This window comes from Antechinus flavipes, chromosome 4 (assembly GCF_016432865.1).
Source record: "Antechinus flavipes isolate AdamAnt ecotype Samford, QLD, Australia chromosome 4, AdamAnt_v2, whole genome shotgun sequence".
NCBI classification, from domain to species: domain Eukaryota; kingdom Metazoa; phylum Chordata; class Mammalia; order Dasyuromorphia; family Dasyuridae; genus Antechinus; species Antechinus flavipes.
The window spans coordinates 120,661,910-120,682,475 of record NC_067401.1 but is presented as its reverse complement, the minus strand read 5'-3'; the positions used below and the strand labels follow the sequence as shown (position 1 = coordinate 120,682,475).

The window sequence follows — 20,566 nt, the reverse complement described above, 5'->3', positions numbered from 1 at the left end:
AAGTCCTATATATATTTTTATTTTGACAGTGACCTTTTATAAGTGTGCAATAGGGACAAGCCTAGGGATATTCCAAAGGAGCAGTTCAGGTAATTGTATATGAAATGTATTACTGTGTGATGATATTAATAATACATGAGTCTCATGTTATAGCTAATATATAGCTCATTTGGTGGTAACACTTTTAAAAGCATTTTGCAAAAGATCTCATTTGAAACATAACTCCATGCAGGTCTCTCCCTCTTTTTTAACCTGTTTGCATAGGGGGAGACTGAGGTTTCACATGGCTAATTCCCACAAGGTCAAACAGTCATTGGCAAGGCCTAAAATAGAAATTAGGACTACTCCCTCCTATTTTGCTGTTTGGTCCACATTTCCTTTCATAAAATATCCCCACAAAGAAAACAAAACAAAATTACCCATAAGCCTGAAAGCACTATACACAAATCATCCAAAATTTGCTTCCTTAGGTTTTCTGAGATATTCTAAAAGTAGAAGGAGATTTTGCATGGGAAAAAAATGTACTAAATAAGGACAAGCTCAGAAGCCAGGAGATTTCATGCTTTAGTCTTAGGATGAACTCTATGACTTTTTCTGACTACTTATCAGTTTCCTTTTGTGCATCTGTCATATAGGAGGGATGAACTAACTGATCCATTAAAACTTCGTCCAACTCTTAAAGGGTATAGATCTAAATTTAGCTTTCTGAATTGATGCTTATGCAGAACCATTGAAATTTTTGGTGCCTCAGTTTCTTTACCTGTGAAATAGGAGAATTGCCAACCTTAGCTATTAATAGGATAGTAGCAAGCATAAAAAGATGATGAGAGAATAAATAAGACATCCTGAAAATATCAAAGGTCTTAAAAATGGAGGATGTTACTCAAAATTAAATGTAATGCTGATTTTTAGCTGCTGAAGCTGTTTTAATCAAAGTTAATCAAAGAACTCTGGAGATCTGGATTCTAGTTCAGCAGCTAATAATTCAGGCAAGATTCAGTTTCATTCATCACATACCATTTTTAAAAAATCTGAAATGGGGAAAAGAATACCTTTTCCTCATAACTATTTTTTTAAAAAGCAACAAGTTTTAATAATGCCATGTAAATTGTCTTTTCTTTCTTTCTTTCATCTTTCTTTTTTTGCTGAGGCAATTAGGGTTAAGTGACTTGCCCGGGGTCACACAGCCAGGAAGTGTGAAGTGTTAAGTGTCTGAGGCCAAATTTGAACTCAGGTCCTCCTGACTTCAGGATACCCCCATGTAAATAGTCTTGTTGATACTATTGTTTTTTTAATTTTATTTTTATACCAAATACAAGCCCTTTCATTCTCCACAACCCCCCCCCCCCAATCTTTTGTAACATGGAAACAAACAAAATAAAATTAGATCGGGAGCATCATTAACATGAATGTGACATTTTGCATCTTAGTGCCCCCACAACTTCTTCTTGCAGAGGAGAGAGTTTCCATGTAAATCCCTCAGAGAAGCAATGATAAATGAAAGAAAAGATGCAAAAGAACATTGATATAAGAAGGAATGAACATGTAAACACATTGAAATACTACATAAATCTAAAATGCAGTGCAATAGACTTATCTGTCATCCTATAAATTGGCACATCATGAATCTATGGTGAAATAATGACTTATTTTTATAAAGATTACTTTGAGATCTAGAAATTCTTACTGAGTCAGGTTAAACTAATAGTATAACTTTTAGTTACAGGGCAGTTAGGGGGTACAGTGGATATAACACTGGGCCTGAAGTCAGGAAGAAGTTATTTTGAATCCAACCTGACACTTGTCAGCTGCCTGGACCATGGGCAAGTTAATTAATTCTCTTGGCCTCAGTTTCCTTATCAGTCAAATGAGCTGGAAAAGGAAATGGCAAACCACTCCAGTATCTTTACCAAGAAAACCTTAAAGAGAGTCATGAAAAGCCAGAAAGAACATAAAAACATAACCTTAGTGCTAAGTGGGCCATATTTTATTCTTTTCCCCTGCTAAAAAGTAGAAATGGAAGCATGTTGAGGGCAGGGACTATTTTTGATTTGTCTGGCACATAGCAGATAATTGATGGTACTGGATTAATTTCAATTGCACAGGATTTACAGGATGGAACAAAATTGGATAAGGTTTATATAAGAACTATTATTTAGTTAACCAGAACAATGAATACTAAATTATTGAGAATTTATCATACTGATGACTAAAGTTAGTCTTACTACTACTACTACTACTACTACTACTACTACTACTACTACTACTACTACTACTACTACTACTACTACTACTACTGCTATTACTGCTATTACTGCTACTACTGCTACTATTGCTATTGCTACTGCTGCTGCTATTAGTATTGCTGCTGTTGCTGCTGCCTTTGCAAGAAGCAATAATAAATACAATTTGTACAAAGGTCTATCATCTCCTTGGATAGTAGGTAAACTGTAGCTTTTGTTGTCGTGGGCAGCATAGTAAGTAGAGAATCCTGTGACATGTCTGGAACTACACTTTTCCCCCCTATAGTCCATTTTTTTTGGAGTGCCTAATCTTCAAAATCTTTGAGGTCTTATGATATTTTAATACCTAATAGATTTTAGTGCCTTGGCTGGAGGGTCGTTAGCATGTGCAACTTGGGAAATAATAAAATATTTAATGTATCAGTTAAATGAGCTCAGGAGAGTCCTTTGGAATGACCCCTCCCCCATTTGTTCCAATTTACACGAATGATTTCTCCTGTTGTACGTTTACTTTGAACCAACTTCACTTGGCCTTGACCTCCATAAAGAGATGTGTGTATGTGTGTGTATAAATATGTATGGACATATTTATACACACGCATACTTATATGTATATATATTAAATATACGTGTGTATATTAAAAGCTGCATTGCTAACTTAAAAGCCTTCCTTCCCCCACGCACTCAGTTCCGGATACAGAACCCGCCTATCTTTCTCAAAGTTCCAAGAAGACCTTTCCCGGGGCAGTGTTTTTCAGGAAAAGCCAGGGAACAGCGTGGCACGTCCCAGAGTGTGGGGGCCAGAGACGACTTCCAAGTGGAAAGAGATAATAAAAGTTTAGAATGTGGTGGTTTCTTTTCTTTTCTTTTATTGCAGGGGGATGGGGGAGGGCAGAAGATCGAAGGGACCCCAGAAAAATAAAACCCCACCCTGTCTGTACTCCGGGGCCAGCCCAAGTTCGCTCTCCATGTCCTTGACCCAAATTTTCTGCGATCGGACTGGAAAGAGAGAAGCCAAGAGGCGGGTGACAGCTCCAGGTTAGGGGCAGGCTGGCCCTAGGGATGAGCTAGCAAACTTGAATGGAGTGGACCGAAGTGAAGGAGGGATGGAGGGGCAGTGGTGCCCTGACTCCCTCCTCAGGAGTGAGGGACGAGTCAGCTAGCTTTCCCGGTCGGTCCTCGCCTCTTCGCTATTCAGGTTAGGCACTGCTCGCCTTTTTAATTCTCCCCGACCCTACACACACCTTCGGGAGCCTCCCTCTCCACCCCACGCCAGCGATCCCTGCCCTTGAGATCCTGGGAACTCGGGGGGCTCTTCTGCCGCTTCCCTCGCCTCGCGCTCCAGCCCGCAGGATTCAGGGCAGGATGGATCGTTAGGTGTTAGTGCGATCCGCGCGCGCGCGTCTCTGTGTGTGAGTGTGTATGTGTGTGTGTATCTGTATTTATGTGAGCGGGTGCGCATCTGTCCCGTCGGTTGATATGTGTGTGTATGTGTGCGCGCGCGCGAGTGTGTGAGTGTGTGTGTGTATGTGTATATGTGTGTGTGTGTGTGCGCGCGCGCTGGGATTGTTGGGGGTGGTGGGAGGAGGGCGGGAAGGGGGCCGCACCAGGCTGCGTGACGTCACCGGGATTGGTTACACGACGTTCTAGAACTCCGCCCCACGTGCGCCGGGGGAGGAGGAGGAGGAGGAGATGGGGGTGGGGAGAGGGAGGGGGTGAGGTGGGGATGGGGGGGGAGGCAGGGGAGGAGTGGGGGGGTGAGAAGGAGCTGAGCTGAGCTAAGCTGATCCCACGTGTGACGGATCTCGCTGCTTCCCCGGCTCCGTCTCTCTGTGAGATTCGGTGTAGCTCGGGAGGGGGGGGAGGAGGAAAAGGAGGAGGAGGAGGAGGGAGATCTTTGGGCTTGTAGCTGGCCGCTGCTCTGCTCCGATCACTGTGGGGCTTAATTTTTTGGGGTGGGGGGGCGGGGGGGCCTCAGATATGGAGGCAGATGGGAGCCAAGCCACCTCTGGAAGCCCTAACGACTCACAGCACGACCCTGGGTAAGTTTCCCACCCCCTTCCCACCACCACCTCTCGGATTGTTCCCCTTGCAACGGAGACGACCATGCATTTTGTAGGACGTCTTCTCCCCCCTCCCCTCCTCCACCTCCACCTCCACCCCCGTGGAAGTTCCACACCTTTGTTTGATTGCATTTCGCTGTAACCTTCCCCCCCACCCCACCTCCCAGTTCTCTCCTCCCCCCCCTCTTCCTTTTAGCTTTTGTAAGTTACACGTCAAAATGGCCGATCTGACATCTGTGCTCACTTCTGTTATGTTTTCTTCCTCTAGTAAAATGTTTATCGGTGGCCTGAGCTGGCAAACCTCACCAGGTAAGGGAGGAGGGGAGGGGGAGTCTAGGACCCCCCCTTCTTGGCTTCTTTATTGCTCTTTGTTATCCCAGTGCAGACCCCCCCCTACCCCCCGCCATTGGCTCCCCACTTCTCCTGTGCAAGGTTATTTTTTTAAATAGCAAATCCTTTCCGAGCCCTCTATTCGACCTCTATTGCTGTATTTTTCCTTGTGTGTGCAAGAAATGCAAAGAAAGAAAGAAAGAAAATACTACTTTTGGTTTTTGTCAGTGATCAAAATTTGCATTGCTTTTTCTTTCTTTTTCCACACCTTACCCCCACCCCCCCATCCCGTCTCTCTCTCCACAGATAGCCTTAGAGACTATTTTAGCAAATTTGGAGAAATTAGAGAATGTATGGTCATGAGAGATCCCACCACCAAACGCTCCAGGTAAAATTATCCCTTTTGAATTTGTTTTTATTTAGAACAAAGTTAAAGTTTTATTTTGGGGGTGGTTGTGGAAGTATCAATGGGATAGAATGGGTGGTGGTGTTTTGTTTTGTTTTGTTTTTCTCTGAATGCCCCTGCATTGCCTCTTCCCTGTCCGGCCTCACTCCCCTCCTCCTAAATTATTGGTGGTCGATCATATGGAGTTAACTCCGGGAGAGATGTTTGCTTTATATTATATTTTCTTCACCCCCCTTTTCGCCTCTAGAATGACGTTTTGCAGCATCCACTTTGCAAATAGTTTAAACCTCTACAGACACAGACACATACAGAGGCACAGACACAGACAGACACACACATAAACACAGATTTCCACTTCGCCCATGTTCCCCGTTCCCCAAGTCTTGAACCTCTTCCGTGGAAGGTGAATCTCAATTGCCCTGCATGCTTTGGTATAAAACAAAGCATTAAGGGGAGGAGGAGGAGAGGAAACGGAGGTGGCAAATGATTGGAGAGGCAGAGCAATTTCTAAGTTACCTCTGCGCTCCCTCCCTTCTCCTCCTTTGACCCTTAATCCCCCTCCCTAACCCCCAATTTCGCCCCCCGCCCCCCCCATTTCTGGATGGCTGGGGAGAGTAAGTGGAATGGGCTGGGGGAGGGGAACCAGCGGGGCGGGGTAGGAAGGAGGGAGAGTTTTGCGCCGATTTCCAGGCTGGGGTTCATTCATTCTTGCTTTTTTCTTTAAAATAGTCTTTTCTTTTTTTCTCCCCCCGCCCCCTCCTCTTTGTTTTATTGCAGAGGCTTCGGTTTCGTCACGTTTGCCGACCCAGCAAGTGTAGATAAAGTATTAGCTCAGCCCCATCATGAGTTAGATTCGAAGACGGTATGTTTTTGTTGCTGTTCGCTCTCTTTCTGCTACGTTTCCGACTATGACAGGCTCATTTAAAGAGACAGCGTCCTTTTTCAGGATGTGCTTGGAGTTCTGTGTAGGTTGCAGGGAAAGCTTGCAAACTGGGCATAGAAGTTCACTTTGGGGAGGGACTAGCTTTTAGTCTGTGATTTCTAAATTTCTCAGCTGCAGTCCTGGGGATTTGAGGGCAACATTGGAGGTTCTTATGGGGGAGCTTTTATATACTGAAGAGTTGCTTAAAAAAGATAAAACCTCATAACTTCAAGCTGGAGCAAGCAACTTTTCTTTGTCAACTAGCAAGGCACATGGTACTACTGGCTGAAGAGAGAGATTCCCTTTGGGGTGGGTTTCTGGAACGCAAAGCTTTATTCTTCATTCAGTGGTCACTACATGGGGATGAGGGAAAATCCTATTTCCTAGGGATTCTTCTTTTTTTCCATGCGAGAATCTCCCATTGAAGGATTCAACCCCAAGAGTGATTTAGTTTTGGAAGGGATAGAATAGAGAAACTAGAATATCCCTTCTCCGGGTTTGCTTTAAAGCTTCACCTCCAGATGGTGTGATAAAGCCTTAGATTTTGAATGGATTTTTTTTTTCTTGTCACATCAAACACTTTCAGTGTGGGTTTGGATACTTATGTATGAATTTGAAGCCTTCTAGACCAGAGTGAGTGAAATGATTCAAGTAGAGGTCAGGCATGAAATTGGCCCATTGTCTGACCTGGGAGGGGAAAAGATGGTTAGATTATAATTCCTTGGTGGAAAATAAGTTAGTTGGGGTGATTTGTTCATTTGTTTTTAGTCGGAAGATAGGGGGAGGTGGGAAGGAAGGAGAAGTGTCCTTTAAACTGTTTTATGTATAATAAATGATGCTGGTTAGTCCATTGCCCACCCTCCAGGAAAGCTTCTGATAATTTTAATATTGCTGCATCAACCAGTAGCATGAAGGTGACATTGAGATTTGATATTGGGGCGTGGATGTGAGAGATTTTATTTCTATCAACTTATACCTAAGGTGATAGAAAGAACATTTGGTCAGGGGTTAGGGGGCCTGAGAATAGCCATTAACTGACCCTGTGACCTTGGGCAAGTCCCTTAATCTTATCTATAAAATAAAGAGTTGGGGTAAAATCATTTCTCCTCAACATAAAATAGTCCTAAGGCAAAATCAGACATGAGAAAGCTTTCTGGGATTGTCAAATTTACTCTCCAATTTTGATCCTAATTCAGATTAGAGAGAAATCACTTTAATGTATTTCTCATTTTTCTCCTTTTAATTTCTCTACTAATTTTGCTGAATATGTATCCATTCATTCTAGAAATAATTATTTGTGATATGATCATTGGATTGTGTATCCAAAGAATATCATTCTCGGAAGCCCTCTCTCTCCTTTCACTTCCCTAATAATATTTGGGCTAGATATTTTCAAGATAGTAAAAAAAAATGAAGAAGTATTTTGAAACAGATTCCAGAAATTGATTTTAGCCCTTTCCTCTTACTCTTTTCTCTCCAGTCTCCAACACACCCTTTACCCCTCACCCCAAGAAACAAAAATGTTATTTATGTGGGGAATATGATCCAGCATAGAGTAGGCTAGAGCTAAGGTGGGTAAGTCAAACCCTATCTGGAATAAGATACAAATCAATTATTTTCTCACTCATTCAGTATTTGTAGCCATGTTTCAGTCACTGTTATTTAGTATAACATAGCATTTGACTTTGTTTCAACTCAGCGCAGGAGGCGGTTGGTTTATTGACATGGAAAAGAGGATCTTGTTTACAGTTACGTTTAAAGTTTTATTTAGGTAACGGCTATTCGTTTCAAAAATAGTATCCTAGTCATTTCCTAGAGGACTTGTAGATACAGTAAGTAGAACTGTACCTAACTAACTCACATTTTTAATTTTTTGGTAGTTTAAAAAAAATAGTTGACAGGGATGTGCAAAAGGTACGGATTTGCCATGTTCACCTCAGATAGCCGTCAGAAATACCTGCGGCCTGTGTAAAGTTTTCCCATTGAAGGGGAAAATTGTGTTAAACCAAACTGATCTTATTTTGACCTACAGTCCTTTTGACTTGGATTATGAGAATTGACTTTTGGAAATTAACATTGTCATATAGTTTTTTTTTTCTTTTCTTCTTTCCTTTTTCTTTTTTCTTTTCTTTTCTTCTTCTTCTTCTTCTTCTCTTTTTTTTTTTTTTTTTTTTTTTTTTTTTTTTTTTTTTTTTTGATGATGGGAGGATGGTATGGTCCCTTTCCTGCTCATGGAATCATCATCCCCTTCTCCCCCGAATCCCACTCATGCTTTTCATTCTCTTCATTTTAGCTCTTTTTCTTTTTGTGAGTATAACTTTAATTTTTGCATTTTGACATGACAGTCTGAAACCAGTTTTTTTAAATTGGTTATTTCTTTTGAATAAGTATGTACCTGTCTTACAATTTGTTTGGCAGAATGGAAAATCCACACCTGTTGTATTTCTCTTGTAGACAAATATCTAGTCATTGATGGATCTGTTGGTAGATACATTCGTCATGTTAATCTTTATGAAAGGATAGTTTTCTAGAAAAAAAATTTTTTTGCTTTAAAAAAAACATAGAATCTCTCATTTCTCAGGCATATGTTTTAAAATAGGGTAACATAAACTAGAGCCTGTCTTACTTTTAGTACAGTTTTAAAAGCATTTTAATAGAGTAGTTAGGTAAGTAGGTTTTTGTGACATTTAAACTATTACTAGGAGAGCATCATGTTACATCACTACCAAGGTGAGGTGAGTCAGTGAAAAAAGAAACTGAATTGCTCTTTTTCTTGGTGGGGGGCGAAGGGGGGGAGGCAGACAAAATTCCTTGTTAAAGTTTTGACTTTTTTTTCTTTTTAGCAGAACTAAATTGTATTCAGATGTACATTTTTAAAAGGCAATATTTTTCATATAAAAGCCAAAGCTTCAGAATAAGTAACTTGTAGCGATATTCATTTCACCCTCTTATGATAAATATACCCAGAGATTCATGATATTTAAAAGCAGAAGGAAAACTAACCATGGAAATACTTCTCTCCCCTCCCCCACCTTTCCTTCTTCCTTTATTCTCAGTCTATTAGTTTAAAATCCACTCTTCCTGCTCCATGACCTAAAAGGTTTTGTGGTAATTTTCTAACTTAAAAAAAAAATCCATATTGTGTTAGATTCTCTAAGTATCTAATCTGTATGATTTGAGTAATTTTTTCTTGACTAAATAGAAAAAAGCTTTTGAATTTGACACCCCCCCACCCCCCAAGTTCAGTTTCAGGTAACATAATGGGGCTTACTTTTTACTATTCCTGTAACTGGCTTTTATCCTGAATTTACCTTCCTGATTCATAGAAAGGTAACTTCTTTCTACCCCACCCTCATGAAAGGATCTCTGGTTTTTAAATGCCAGGTGTGTTTACCTGGTGTAGTGTTTTAGATGTTTGTTTTGTTTTCCCATGTCAGGCTTTGAAGTCATTTTTGGATAGCTTTATCAACAGAGAAGACTCATTTAAAAAAATGCAGTTATAGTTTTAAAAAATGAATAATTTCATTTACATTTCCTTTTGGATATGTTCTTTCTTTTTGGAATCCCTCTCCCTCCCTTCCTGTATTAATTTATTTGGGTGGAGGAAGGGCAGGGTATGAGAAATCACCAATTACTTAAAGCTGGAAGAAGCTTTAAATTTAATTTGCAGGTTATAATTTTTTAAACCCCAGATAACATTCCCATTTTTTCTCCCAGCTGTGTGCCACAGATGAGAAAGCAGGTAGCATTTAATATTCAGTGTTGAGTTGAGGAAAAACCCTTGCCTAAATAATTAATAGTAAATAATATCTTGTTTATTAAGAGAATTACAGTTTGAATACTCAGTTTATGGAAAAGATCAATGTATTTCTTAGTTTTTTCCACAGTTTAGCTGGGTCAAAGTTCAGGGTACTTGTGAGTTGCCTAGGAAGATTATAAAATGCTGATTTGCAAGCCTGAGAAATGAGTGATTTATAATTAGGTGCTTTTTTGGCATTTTTCTTTTCTTTTCTTTTCTTTTTAAAATGTAACATTAACTTCTTCCTCCCTTTTTTCCCCCTCAGATCGACCCCAAAGTTGCATTTCCTCGTCGAGCACAGCCCAAGGTAAGTCAGGAGGGTCAGTAGGAGGATTTTTGGCACATAGAGAGTTGGTGCCAGGCAGTTCAGGTTTCAAATGGAGAATTATTGGTAATGAAAGCTTTTGAAAGCTCAAGTCTATGGTGTCTTAAATGGTATCAGCATATGTTCATATAAATACAGGATAATGGCTTTGTGTGTCTGATTTAACTGGCTTGAAGTAATTTCCCTGGTGCTTGATTGGGGGTGAGAAGTGGGAGGTAGAAGAGAGTGAATGTCTTGGTCAGGGGCCTTTCTGTGGCTTTAGCCAGTATCCTGGGTGTATCAGCATCATGTTCAAGTGTAGCTCAGATGGCATTGGAAACTAATTGTGGTACCTTTTTAGATGGGAAATTTGTTTTTGTTTTTGTTTTTGTTTTTGAGCACTGCTTGGAGAGTTCCTGGGCTATCCCTGCTTTATCCTGAAGAACTTTAGTTAGTCGCATGTCGCCTCTTCAGAAAATAAATGTTAAGAGCTGCACAGGCCTCTCTGGACGTTAGAAAGGTGATAATGAATGTATTGGTTTCAATCTGATTGGATAATGTTACATTTTGCTTATAGGCTATCCTTGGAAACTAACTGTGTGTGTGTGTGTGTGTGTGTGTGTGTGTGTGTGTGTGTGTGTGAGAGAGAGAGAGAGGGAGAGAGAGAGAGAGAGAGAAAGAGAGAGATTGTGTTTCTGTGTGTTCGTGTGTGTGTGTGTGTGTGTGTGTGTGTTCGTGCAAGTACGAGTGTGCTTGTATTCTTGAGTACATGCCAGTCCCTGGGCAGAAAAGTTTTGAAATGTAACCTTGTACAAGTAGTGCTAGAGTAGCTGCTTGAAGGACTGAGACAAGACTTGACTTTTCCATGAGTACATATGTAGGGCACTCTCCCCCCTACCCCCCACCCCCTTCTATTTAAAAGTAGTTTTTAGATTGCCAAGTTAGAAGGGGAAAACAGCTTCATTTCATGTGACGGCAAAAACAGGGATTTGATTTACATATTGAATGGAAAAATTTCCTGAAACTTTTCCTTCTCTATATGTGATTCAAAGGGTGTGTGTGTGCGAGTGTGTGTGTGTGTGTGTGTGTGTGTGTGTGTGTACGTGTATGTACACGTGCACTGTGTTTTTGGAGCTCCATTGGTAGAAAGAGAAAAGTTGAGACTTCTGATTGTGAGCCAAAAGGGAAGGGACTAAGAAGCAGCAAGCAGACAAACTCAATTTGTTTCTTTAGGCAGAGTGTCTCAGGAGCTGGGGAACATTTTATTAGTGTGTGGAGAGGCATGGTTTTGCACATTTAAAATCCACCCAGGAAAAATAGTTGGTTAGCATGTGGTATGATGGCTTAAGGACTGCATGTATGAAGTAAGATAGATGCTGGTACTTTTTTTTTTTTTAATGTTATTTGTATCGTAAAGGAATTAAACCTAAGCAAAAGTAGCTAAATATTTTTCTCCCTGCCTCAAGACAGTCTTTTCAGTTTGAGTGAATACTAATTAGTGAAGAGCAAGGTTATTTCTGTCCTCATCAAAAGGTTTGTACTGTAAGGTTTTATGGTTTTGGGATTAAGCCGTTGGATTAGAGTTGCACTCCAGACTGTGTGGCCCAGAATTTCAGGAGTCCAAATAGAATTAGCAGTATTTCCTGCCTTTAGTTGAATTGCTTTTTCTCCATAAACGTGGATCTTCAAATTTCCAGGTTACCCATTTGATTGCTGAGAGCTAGGGTCAGATTACTCCAGAAGGAAACTGGAAAAAAAAATCTCTGACTCTAACCCTGGGTGGCCTCTGTTCTCCCCTCCCCCTATACTCTCTGTTTTTCTTCTTTTGTGTGTGTGTGTGAGAGAGAGAGACATACAGAGAGATTGGGGTGGGGGGGAGAGAAGGTCATTTACTTTCATAAAAATACAATAGGTTGCTTGGTTTTTCAGTGACCCACTTCTGGATCTAGATGAGAGGTAGTGTTTTTTCTGGCTCCTGAAATAGCTGTACAAATGTCCTCCACATATGTAGTATATTTATAATTGAATTGTTGGACCCTAAAAGCCTCTGTCTGAAATTGACAATTCTTCTTGGGATGCCATTTATCAGAGAAACTTCACAAGTCCCTTTTTCATGTGATATCATCTCACTATGTCTTACTTTGCCAATTTCTTTCTACTAGACTCCTTAAGATACCTTTTTCAAATGTGTGCATTTTTACAAAACCCTAGTGATGTAAGTGAACAAGTGACAGAGATCTGTGAGTATCCTCTTTCTCTAGAGTGAGAATGTAAAAGGTAGAGCAGAGAGATGTGACTTATACTATGGTTCACTCAATTCATACAAAACATACTTTATTTCCTCAGTGATTTCTCCTTTTACCTACTACAGCATTAAGGTCATTCATTCAATTCAAGAAATATTTATTAAACACATATAGCATTTAAGGTTCTTTGCTGCTCTCTGTTCACACAAATATAACATGAAAAACATTTCTTTCCCATGCTTGCTTCCCATTGAAGGGTAGGACACAACAATAGACAGCTAAGTAAATACAAAGCATATACCAGAGAATACAAAGTGATTTCAAGAAGGAGAGAGTTAAAAAGGAATAAGAAAGTTCTCACATGACTAATAGTCTCTGGTTGGTGCTTTGAAGGAAACTATCCTTGCAAGAGGTAGAGAAAAGGAGGGAGTATATTCCAGATGTATGGGGTGAGGGGGATGGACACGTGTACAAAGACACCAAAGTTAGAGATGGAATGTCATATAATGGACCAATTCATTAAAATAAAGTCCCCAGTGGGGAGTACCATAAAGGAAGACAAGGAAAGTCATTAGCAGTCATATTATGAAGGGCTTTAAATACCAGACTGAAAATTTGGGGGCTTGGTCACTAAGATGTTGTGTCAGAATCCCAGCTGGAAGAAACTTCAGAGAATATCTATGTCAATCCATACTTCCTGCAACTTAGGTTAATAGTATTTTGTTGGTAAAATGAGTTTGGAAGGAATATAGAATTTCGAGCATATACTTTTGTCTTCCTTAATAAGGCTTTTGGTTATTTAAGAATTGTAAAGTTAGGATAGGTGTTAACCACTAGTCTTCACTGGATGGAGTGGCTGTCAGTGATATATCAGTGTATTTCAGTTCATTGTGACAGAGGGGCCTGGATTTAGAACTAATAGACTTGTGTTTCTGTCCCAGCTCTAGTACTTCCTTGGTCTGTACCTTTGGATGGATGGTGCCACATTTCCATTTATTATACTTTATTATTATACTTTCATGGTCTCCTCCATGGTAGTTTTGAGAAAAATTTTGAAACATGAGCCATCGATTCCAGAATCTCTCTGGGTGGTTTGTCCAACTAATGCTGAGCAGAGGACTTCTCTGTAAAGGGGTTCAGGCAAGATGGCTGGGAGAAAGTATAACTTAATGCTGAAAAGAATAGTGGCAGCCAAGAACAGATTTAATATTTGTCCTGTCATAATATTCTTTAATGCATTTTATAAATAAAAATCTGTTTTGATCTGCTTTTTAATGAGTTGCTGAATTAAGGATTTTGGATTCAGCTGTTCATTTATCCCCATAGTGTAGGAAATGATCAGCATCTATAGCGGAAAAGTACAGTTGGATTTTATTAACTAATTATGAGGGTCAAGTCTTCAGAGGCTGCTGGACACTAATTATCCCAGTCCATTTTGATGAGGATGTATGTCTGTTTCACAACCTCATCTTTCTCTTGAGGATGTTTTCATGCTCTTTCTCTGTTTCTCAGTTTCTTTGCTGTCTCTCTGTCCATCTCTGTCTCTCTGTACCTGTTTCCCTCTGTGTTTCTCTCTGTGTCTGTGTCTATGTTTCTCTCTTTCTCTCAGTCTGTCTTTCTTTCCTTCTGAATAGAAACTCTCTTGTCAACCCATAAATGTTTTGTGATTTGAAAAATCTGTAGAACTGGGATTGGGAGATGCAATTGTTTCCTTTGTAAATAGCAGATATGTGGAATTTATTTCAACATGGTGCTTGGGGCCTTTAGACTTGAGAGAAAGGGTTCCAGGGTTTGAGAAATTGAGACCGTGGTCTACAGCCTATGTTTCTCCAGCCTCTGACTGAATCTCCAGCTACCTTTCCCTTATTTCTCTGTGTGCCTGGGCCACAGAAGAGTCTTTTCTTTTTCCTTCTTTTGGAAGGAAGCAACTTTAGTGTTGGAACTGCTTACCGTATCCTGTTGCTGTCTATGCCTCACAGTGGAATGTAAACTTTTTGAAGGCAGAGATGAAATCTTTTGCTAGCTTTTTGTTGCTGGATTCTGGCTGATTAAGTATAAAAGGAGATGAGACTTGTTTAATTGTGTCTTTTACACGTGTGTGTGTGTGTGTCTTTTTTATTTACTTATATATAGTGTGTCTCTTTTTATTTATGGATGTATATGTCTTTTAAATTTATGTGTATACTTATATGTCTTTTTATGTATTATTAATTATGTATGAATGTATGTATTATACATGTATGATATATGTATTGCTCTTGTAAAGGTAGGGTGCTTGAGGATAAAGAATGTTTTATTTTTGCTTTAGTTCACTAGTGCATAGTATAGTGCCCATCAGTTTAGATGCTCATTAAATACTTGTTTTAAATTGAATTCTTTCTTCCCTGTAACTCATCTGTCATAGAATCAGGTTATTTGTCAGGGAAGGGACCTTGCTTGGGTCATCCTTGTCTTTTTTTTCAGGTGGAGAAACTTGTTATCCTGAGAGATCATTTAGGGAGTTAGTGAAAGAACTAGTACCAGAACTCAGTTTTCAGCAGGTATTCTTAAGAAATACTGGATCAGAAAACTCAAGTTGTTCTGGGATCTCTCTATTGTATCTATGCTCTCTCTACTGTTATTGTTCCCTCCAGTGACACAGATTGCAACTTATTTTGTATTCTCACAAGTTCACTTCAGGTCCCAACATGGAGATTGAGGCCTTTTTCATTATCAATGCCCACAATGCCCACCAGTCATCCCCTGCTCTTGTTATGTGACCAATCCTTCTTTTTCAGTCATCTTTTCCTATTGCTATCCAACATGGTATAGTGGGGAAATGTTACATTTGGAGTTGGAGGAGCTAAGTTTGAATCCCAGCTCCGCAACTCGCTATATAAAGGAGTTTCATTCCTATGGGTTCGTTTCCTCTTCTGTAAAATGGGGAGATTGGACTAAATTCTAGCTTGAAATTTATGATCCTATGATCCTTTAACTTGAGGTTGCTTTTTTTTTTTTAAGGTTCCTTATTTTTTAAATGTCACAGCCTGCCCTCTCACCATGTATATCCTTCTGCATTTTGTATGATAATCATTTTTAATTTCTCAAAGACAGGCGTTCTGTGACTCATAATGGCATACTGCACAAAGTACTGGACCCAAAGTCAGGAAGGCCAGAATTCAAATTTAACTTCAAATACTTACTAGCTGTGTGAAGTTAAGCTAGTCATCTAATCTCTGCCTTTTCTGTAAAAATGGTGGTAATAGTACCCCCTTCCCAGGGTTGCTGTGAGGATCAAATGAGATAATACTTGTAAAGCATTTTGCAAACCTTAACATACTATTCAAATGTTAGCTGCAATTATTATTATAATTATCATCATTATCATTATTATCATTATTACTCCAGAGTGGTGTACGTGTGCATTTTTAATAGTCTATTATAAATGACTCCTTTTGATTGACTTCTGCCTTTAGTCCTCTCACTCTCCCCCTTGAGTTCATTCTTTTTCTGTTGTATGCTATGTGATTTAAAGCATCATAGAGTTTGGGATTAGAAAGAAACTGTTTACTTACAGAACCTCTGAAAGATTTCACTAAGTAACAGAGGAACTGTCTCCCCTGCATTCAGTGAAAAAAGGACCCAAATTCCAGTGAACTCTTATCTTGGTTATGACCTGCAACAAGAATTCCCTCTTTAAAGGATTATTTAAATTTATATATATATATATATATATATATATACATATATATATATGATGAAGATCATATGATGAAGATCATGGACTTCCTCTAGAGAAGCAAAGCTCTTTTACTCTGAAATTCTTCATAGCAGAAAAAGAAGAGTCCTGTGGTCAGAGAGAGTTGGACAGAAGGAATCTCTTAAAGGGTATCATTCCCACCTTGGGTGATTTCCTTGAAGTGGCATCTATTTATCATTATACATTTTGCATTATTAAATCCAGCAACCTTGCTGGGCTAAAAGCTATTCAGTGTGTTTACATACCAAGAGGCAGATTGGTTCGATTGAAAAAGTAGTGGATTTAGAGTTGGAGGATCTGGGTTCAGATTTCATCTTTGCCACTTGGTATCTCTGTGAGCTCAAGTAAGTCACTTGTATTCAATTGCAAATTATTCAGTTGTACAATGAGGGGATAGGACTATTCCTTCCATTTCTGTATCTGTGATTTCCCCATTTAACTGGATCTGGTATATTTAGCCATCCACATCCATCCACAAGGGACTATTTGGCTTAGAGAGCATTTGCTTCGGAGCCAGTAGACCTGGATTCAAATCTGGTCAATAACAATACAAATAACATTTCTACTTTTGCTTTAAGATGTGCAAAGCACTTTACAAGTATCTCATTTCATCCTCACAACAACCTGGAAGGTAAATGTTGTCATAATCCCATTTTACAAATGCAGAAACTAAAGTAGACTGAGGTGAAATGACTTTACTAAGTTCACAAAGATAGTAAATGTCTGAGGCTGAATTTAAACCCAGGTCTTCCCAACTCTGAGTCCAGTATTTGTTTTCTGTGTCACCTAATAGTTGCTGATTATTTATTAGTGTGTGAATGTGTATAATTAACTTCCTCAAGTCTTAGTTTTCTCATCTATAAAGTGGAAGCAATAATAATTGCCCTACCTATTTATCAGGCTCATTATGAGGAAAGCACTTTATAAATCTCAAGGAACCTTGATTTATTATTATTGATCCATTAATTCAAAAAAATAGTGCCCTATGACATGAAAAGTGCTTGATACATTATGTTTGTTACCTGATTGACAATTTTGAGTTCCTGCTGTATACAGAGCCCTGGGTGATACAAAGATGCCTAAGTCTATAAATTCCCTCCTGGAAGTTAGTCAGTAGAGAGAAGAGACATATTCACAATGAACCACAATTAGGCTATTGATGCCAGTAAAGGGCTCCAAAGAGAAAGTCCATAGGATTTTAGAGGAAGGACAGCTCACTGTTTCTTGGTGGTGGTAGTAATGATCTGGAGTGGAGGAAGGCCTTGTAGGGGAGATGTGTTAGAAATTGACTTGAGAGGAAAGATAGGATTTTGAATGCTGGAAGTGAAGGGCATACCAGGCAGTGGGCACAAGGAGGCAGGAGAGTATTGGAACATATTTAGGAAAAGGGTAATAGTTTGCTATGGATAAAGTTCAGGGTGTTTGTAAGAGAACAGTCATGCTAAAAAAGTAGCTTGGGACCAAATGGTAGAGGACAATGAATATCAGACTAAAAATGAGTAGTTGGGATTTTATTAAGTAGGCTATGAGAATCCATTGTGTGTATTTGCTACAGCTTTGAATGGAGTCGAACTTTTTGAGGTTAACAGTGAGGATGCATCATGGAATGCCTAGGAAGTTGAGCCTTCATTCTGAACTGTCCTCTCTGGGCTTTAATTTTATCATTTGCAAAATGAGGAAATTAGACTTGATTTATAAGAATCCTTTTAGCTCTAAACTGATGACTCTCTGAGGTCTGTTGTGCCAAAAGTGGGAGATTCTAGAATCAATATGTCACTATCTAAGACAATTCGATAGGGCTATTTCCAACCCTAAGTCATCTACATATATTCCTTTGGTTCACCTGTATCCAAAGGTGACACTGTTGCTGGGGCATGTGGTTTAGTTTGTTCCTCTCCTCTCCCCTCTCCCGAATACGAATTGGTTTTCTTGGACACATCTGTATTGTCAGCCAGCCACACTTCCAGCCAGTGGTACACAGTTCTGAGACAGCTGGCTAGCATTTCAAGTCCCAGTCTGTGGCTGTGAAACAGAGCAAAGCTGACTGGCTCACATGGGTTCACAGATGGTGCCCGTGACCTTGGTCTTTATTAAGAAAAAAAAATCCCATTTATTCACCAGCCACAGATTCATACTTTTCAGGTGACTCTTATGCTTGCCATGTCCCATTCTGATCTTTGGCCTATGGCCATATGCAAGGCAACCTCAGAGTTCTTTTCTCCTAAATATTTGTTCTCCTCCCACTTTGCCTCCCCTCTCTTTCGCTTCCACAAGTGGTTATTACCCAGAATTAATTATGAAACATTTTTGTCTTCTCTTCTACCTTCTCAGTATTGTATCCAACCTTTAAGCTGGCTGAATAACTATCCTGCCTATTTTAGGACAAAGATTTTGCTCTGCCTCTGTATCAGTTGTTAGCTGGTGACCATTTCATCAGATCATACTATCACAGACTGAGCTCAGAGGATCTGCTTTCACAGGGCAGGGTCTTCTTAGTGACCCAAATGGGAGTTGACTCTTTTGTCTTTACATTGAGGTAGAAAAGAAAGGGAGAAAGAACCTTTGATGTATCTATTTTTTGGGTTCTTTTACTCTATGTATATTTTGTATATGTTTATTTATGTATATATTGTCTCCCATTAGGATGTAAACCCCTGACCAGATCAGGGATTATTTCCACTTTTTCTTTCCACTCCCATCACTTGACACCGAATGAAGGCCTGATGTTTACTAAGTGCTTATTAAATGCTTGTTGATTGATGAAAACTTGGGTAACCTTTTCTCTCTCTAACCTTGAGTATATGTTTGACCTGCCTACAGACAAGTGGTCACAGATCATATCTAGAGCTGAAAGGGACCCTGTAGTTTTCTAGTTCAGCTTCCCCCATTTTAATAAATGGGGAAAGTGATGTCTAGAAATATAAGGTGACTTTTTTGAGGTCACGTGGGAAGGAAATGGCAAAATCTGGAATGGAATCTGGGTTCATTGATTTCAGATCTGGCTCTTTCCATTGTAGCATATTCCCTCCCTTGCTTTCTCTGGAGATTGGGAGCTAAAGTTGGAGGCACCTCTGTGCTGGTGAGGCTTCCAGGCTAAAGTTGTTTCTTTCCTGAATAGTTGGTCTTTATCTGCCTGGGGGTAGGTCCACTAATGACTGATCTAAAACCATATTTATTTGTCACTGCCCGTGACAGGCAAGTTAATCCTAATGGATTCTTTTTTTAGCCTTTTGTCTGGGAAGAGTTTCTCCCAGATGTCTCCAAATCTAAGGCAGTAAAGAAACATATAACTTTTATGGCAGTGGAGGATGTAAAAAATAAACAGGGTGGGGGGAGGTCCATATGTGTGTCTGAGTGTTGAAGAGATGCTTGAATTTAGGTTGAGGTGAGAGGGAGGGTACTGAAAAGGGCCAGCTCATGAACAGATTTTTTTTTCCTTTAGAAATCCATTCAGCACCACAAATGGCTGTTTCAATTTCAATTATGTGAGAAATTCAAAGCTTTAGAAATATCTAATAAAATGTGCTTGATGATGCAGTCTAGGGAGAGAGCCCTTCTTTCTCTTCAGAAAGGTGTTAAAAAACATTCCTACGGGTCAAGGGATTTACTTTCCTTTTTCCCTGGGCCTCTTTTCCTTTTGGTGTTTGCATTTTTATTGTTTTAAGGACAAAAAAAAAAAAAAAAATTCAAGACCCTAGCTTTCACCAAAATGACTTTTTTTTTTTTTTCTGGGTCCTTGCAAATAGGCTGACTGCAACCTAGTAGCTGTTTTCTTCTTGTCAATGCTGTCACATTGTAAACTAATTTCAAAGCAGTGTGTGTGTGTGTGTGTGTGTGTGTGTGTGTGTGTGTGTGTATGTGTATGTGGTGTGTTAAAGATACAATGCTTAAGAGAAGGACCTGGGGTGGGGGAGAAGAAGGAGAAAAGGGGAACCACTCAAAAAAAAAAAAGGCTTCTTTTCTTCCAATAGGTCTTTTGATCGGGTCCCAAAGAATCCCGAGCAGAGGAAACAATAGGAAAGAACTTTAGACTGACTACGGGGGTAAAAGAATCAAAGAACTAGTGTAACAAAAAGTGATGTTGAGTGACGTTAATGAGGGAGCCAGGCTGGTGGGGAGGGGAGGGATGGGGGAGACTAGGTAGGAACTAGTGAAAAAACAGTTCCCATACTTTTAATTTAAGTTGGATTTCTATCCGTCTGTGCTTTTGGGGTGTGTGTGTGTGTGTAATGTTTTTGTGTCTTATTTCTAGTGCTTTCTGGTTGAAAGTTGAATGGTGAGAACCTTGATTCAAGATACTTCAAGTGTCTCTTCCCTAGAGATTCTAGCTTTAGTCCCCTTACTTTCCTATCTTTTTTCTTCTGTCTATTAAAAGTAAAAGATTTAAACAAATTTTTTTTTTTTAGTCTAAACTTAAACATCAAATTAGGGGAGCATTTTCAGATAGAGAATGTAGGCTAGAAAAAGAAAGGTGTACATGAAATTGCGGGCCTTTGTTCTGTAGACTTGCTTTT

General features: G+C 39.6%; 1 protein-coding gene across 9 annotated transcripts in view; it reads left to right on the top strand.

The window, feature by feature from the left end:
* The first annotated feature begins 4,076 nt into the window (after positions 1–4,076).
* MSI2 (musashi RNA binding protein 2) overlaps positions 4,077–20,566 on the top strand; it is a 516,507-nt gene continuing 500,017 nt past the window's right edge. For 2 of the 9 annotated variants that reach the window (XM_051994222.1, XM_051994220.1), the window contains exons 1-5: positions 4,082–4,285; positions 4,575–4,615; positions 4,943–5,024; positions 5,820–5,904; positions 10,029–10,070. In XM_051994222.1, the coding sequence (XP_051850182.1) occupies positions 4,224–4,285; positions 4,575–4,615; positions 4,943–5,024; positions 5,820–5,904; positions 10,029–10,070 (312 nt within the window). In that variant the 5' untranslated portion in view covers positions 4,082–4,223. Of the gene's footprint in view, positions 4,286–4,574; positions 4,616–4,942; positions 5,025–5,819; positions 5,905–10,028; positions 10,071–20,566 lie in introns of all 9 variants that reach the window. The other 7 variants (XM_051994223.1, XM_051994221.1, XM_051994218.1 and 4 more) reach the window with 6 other exon arrangements.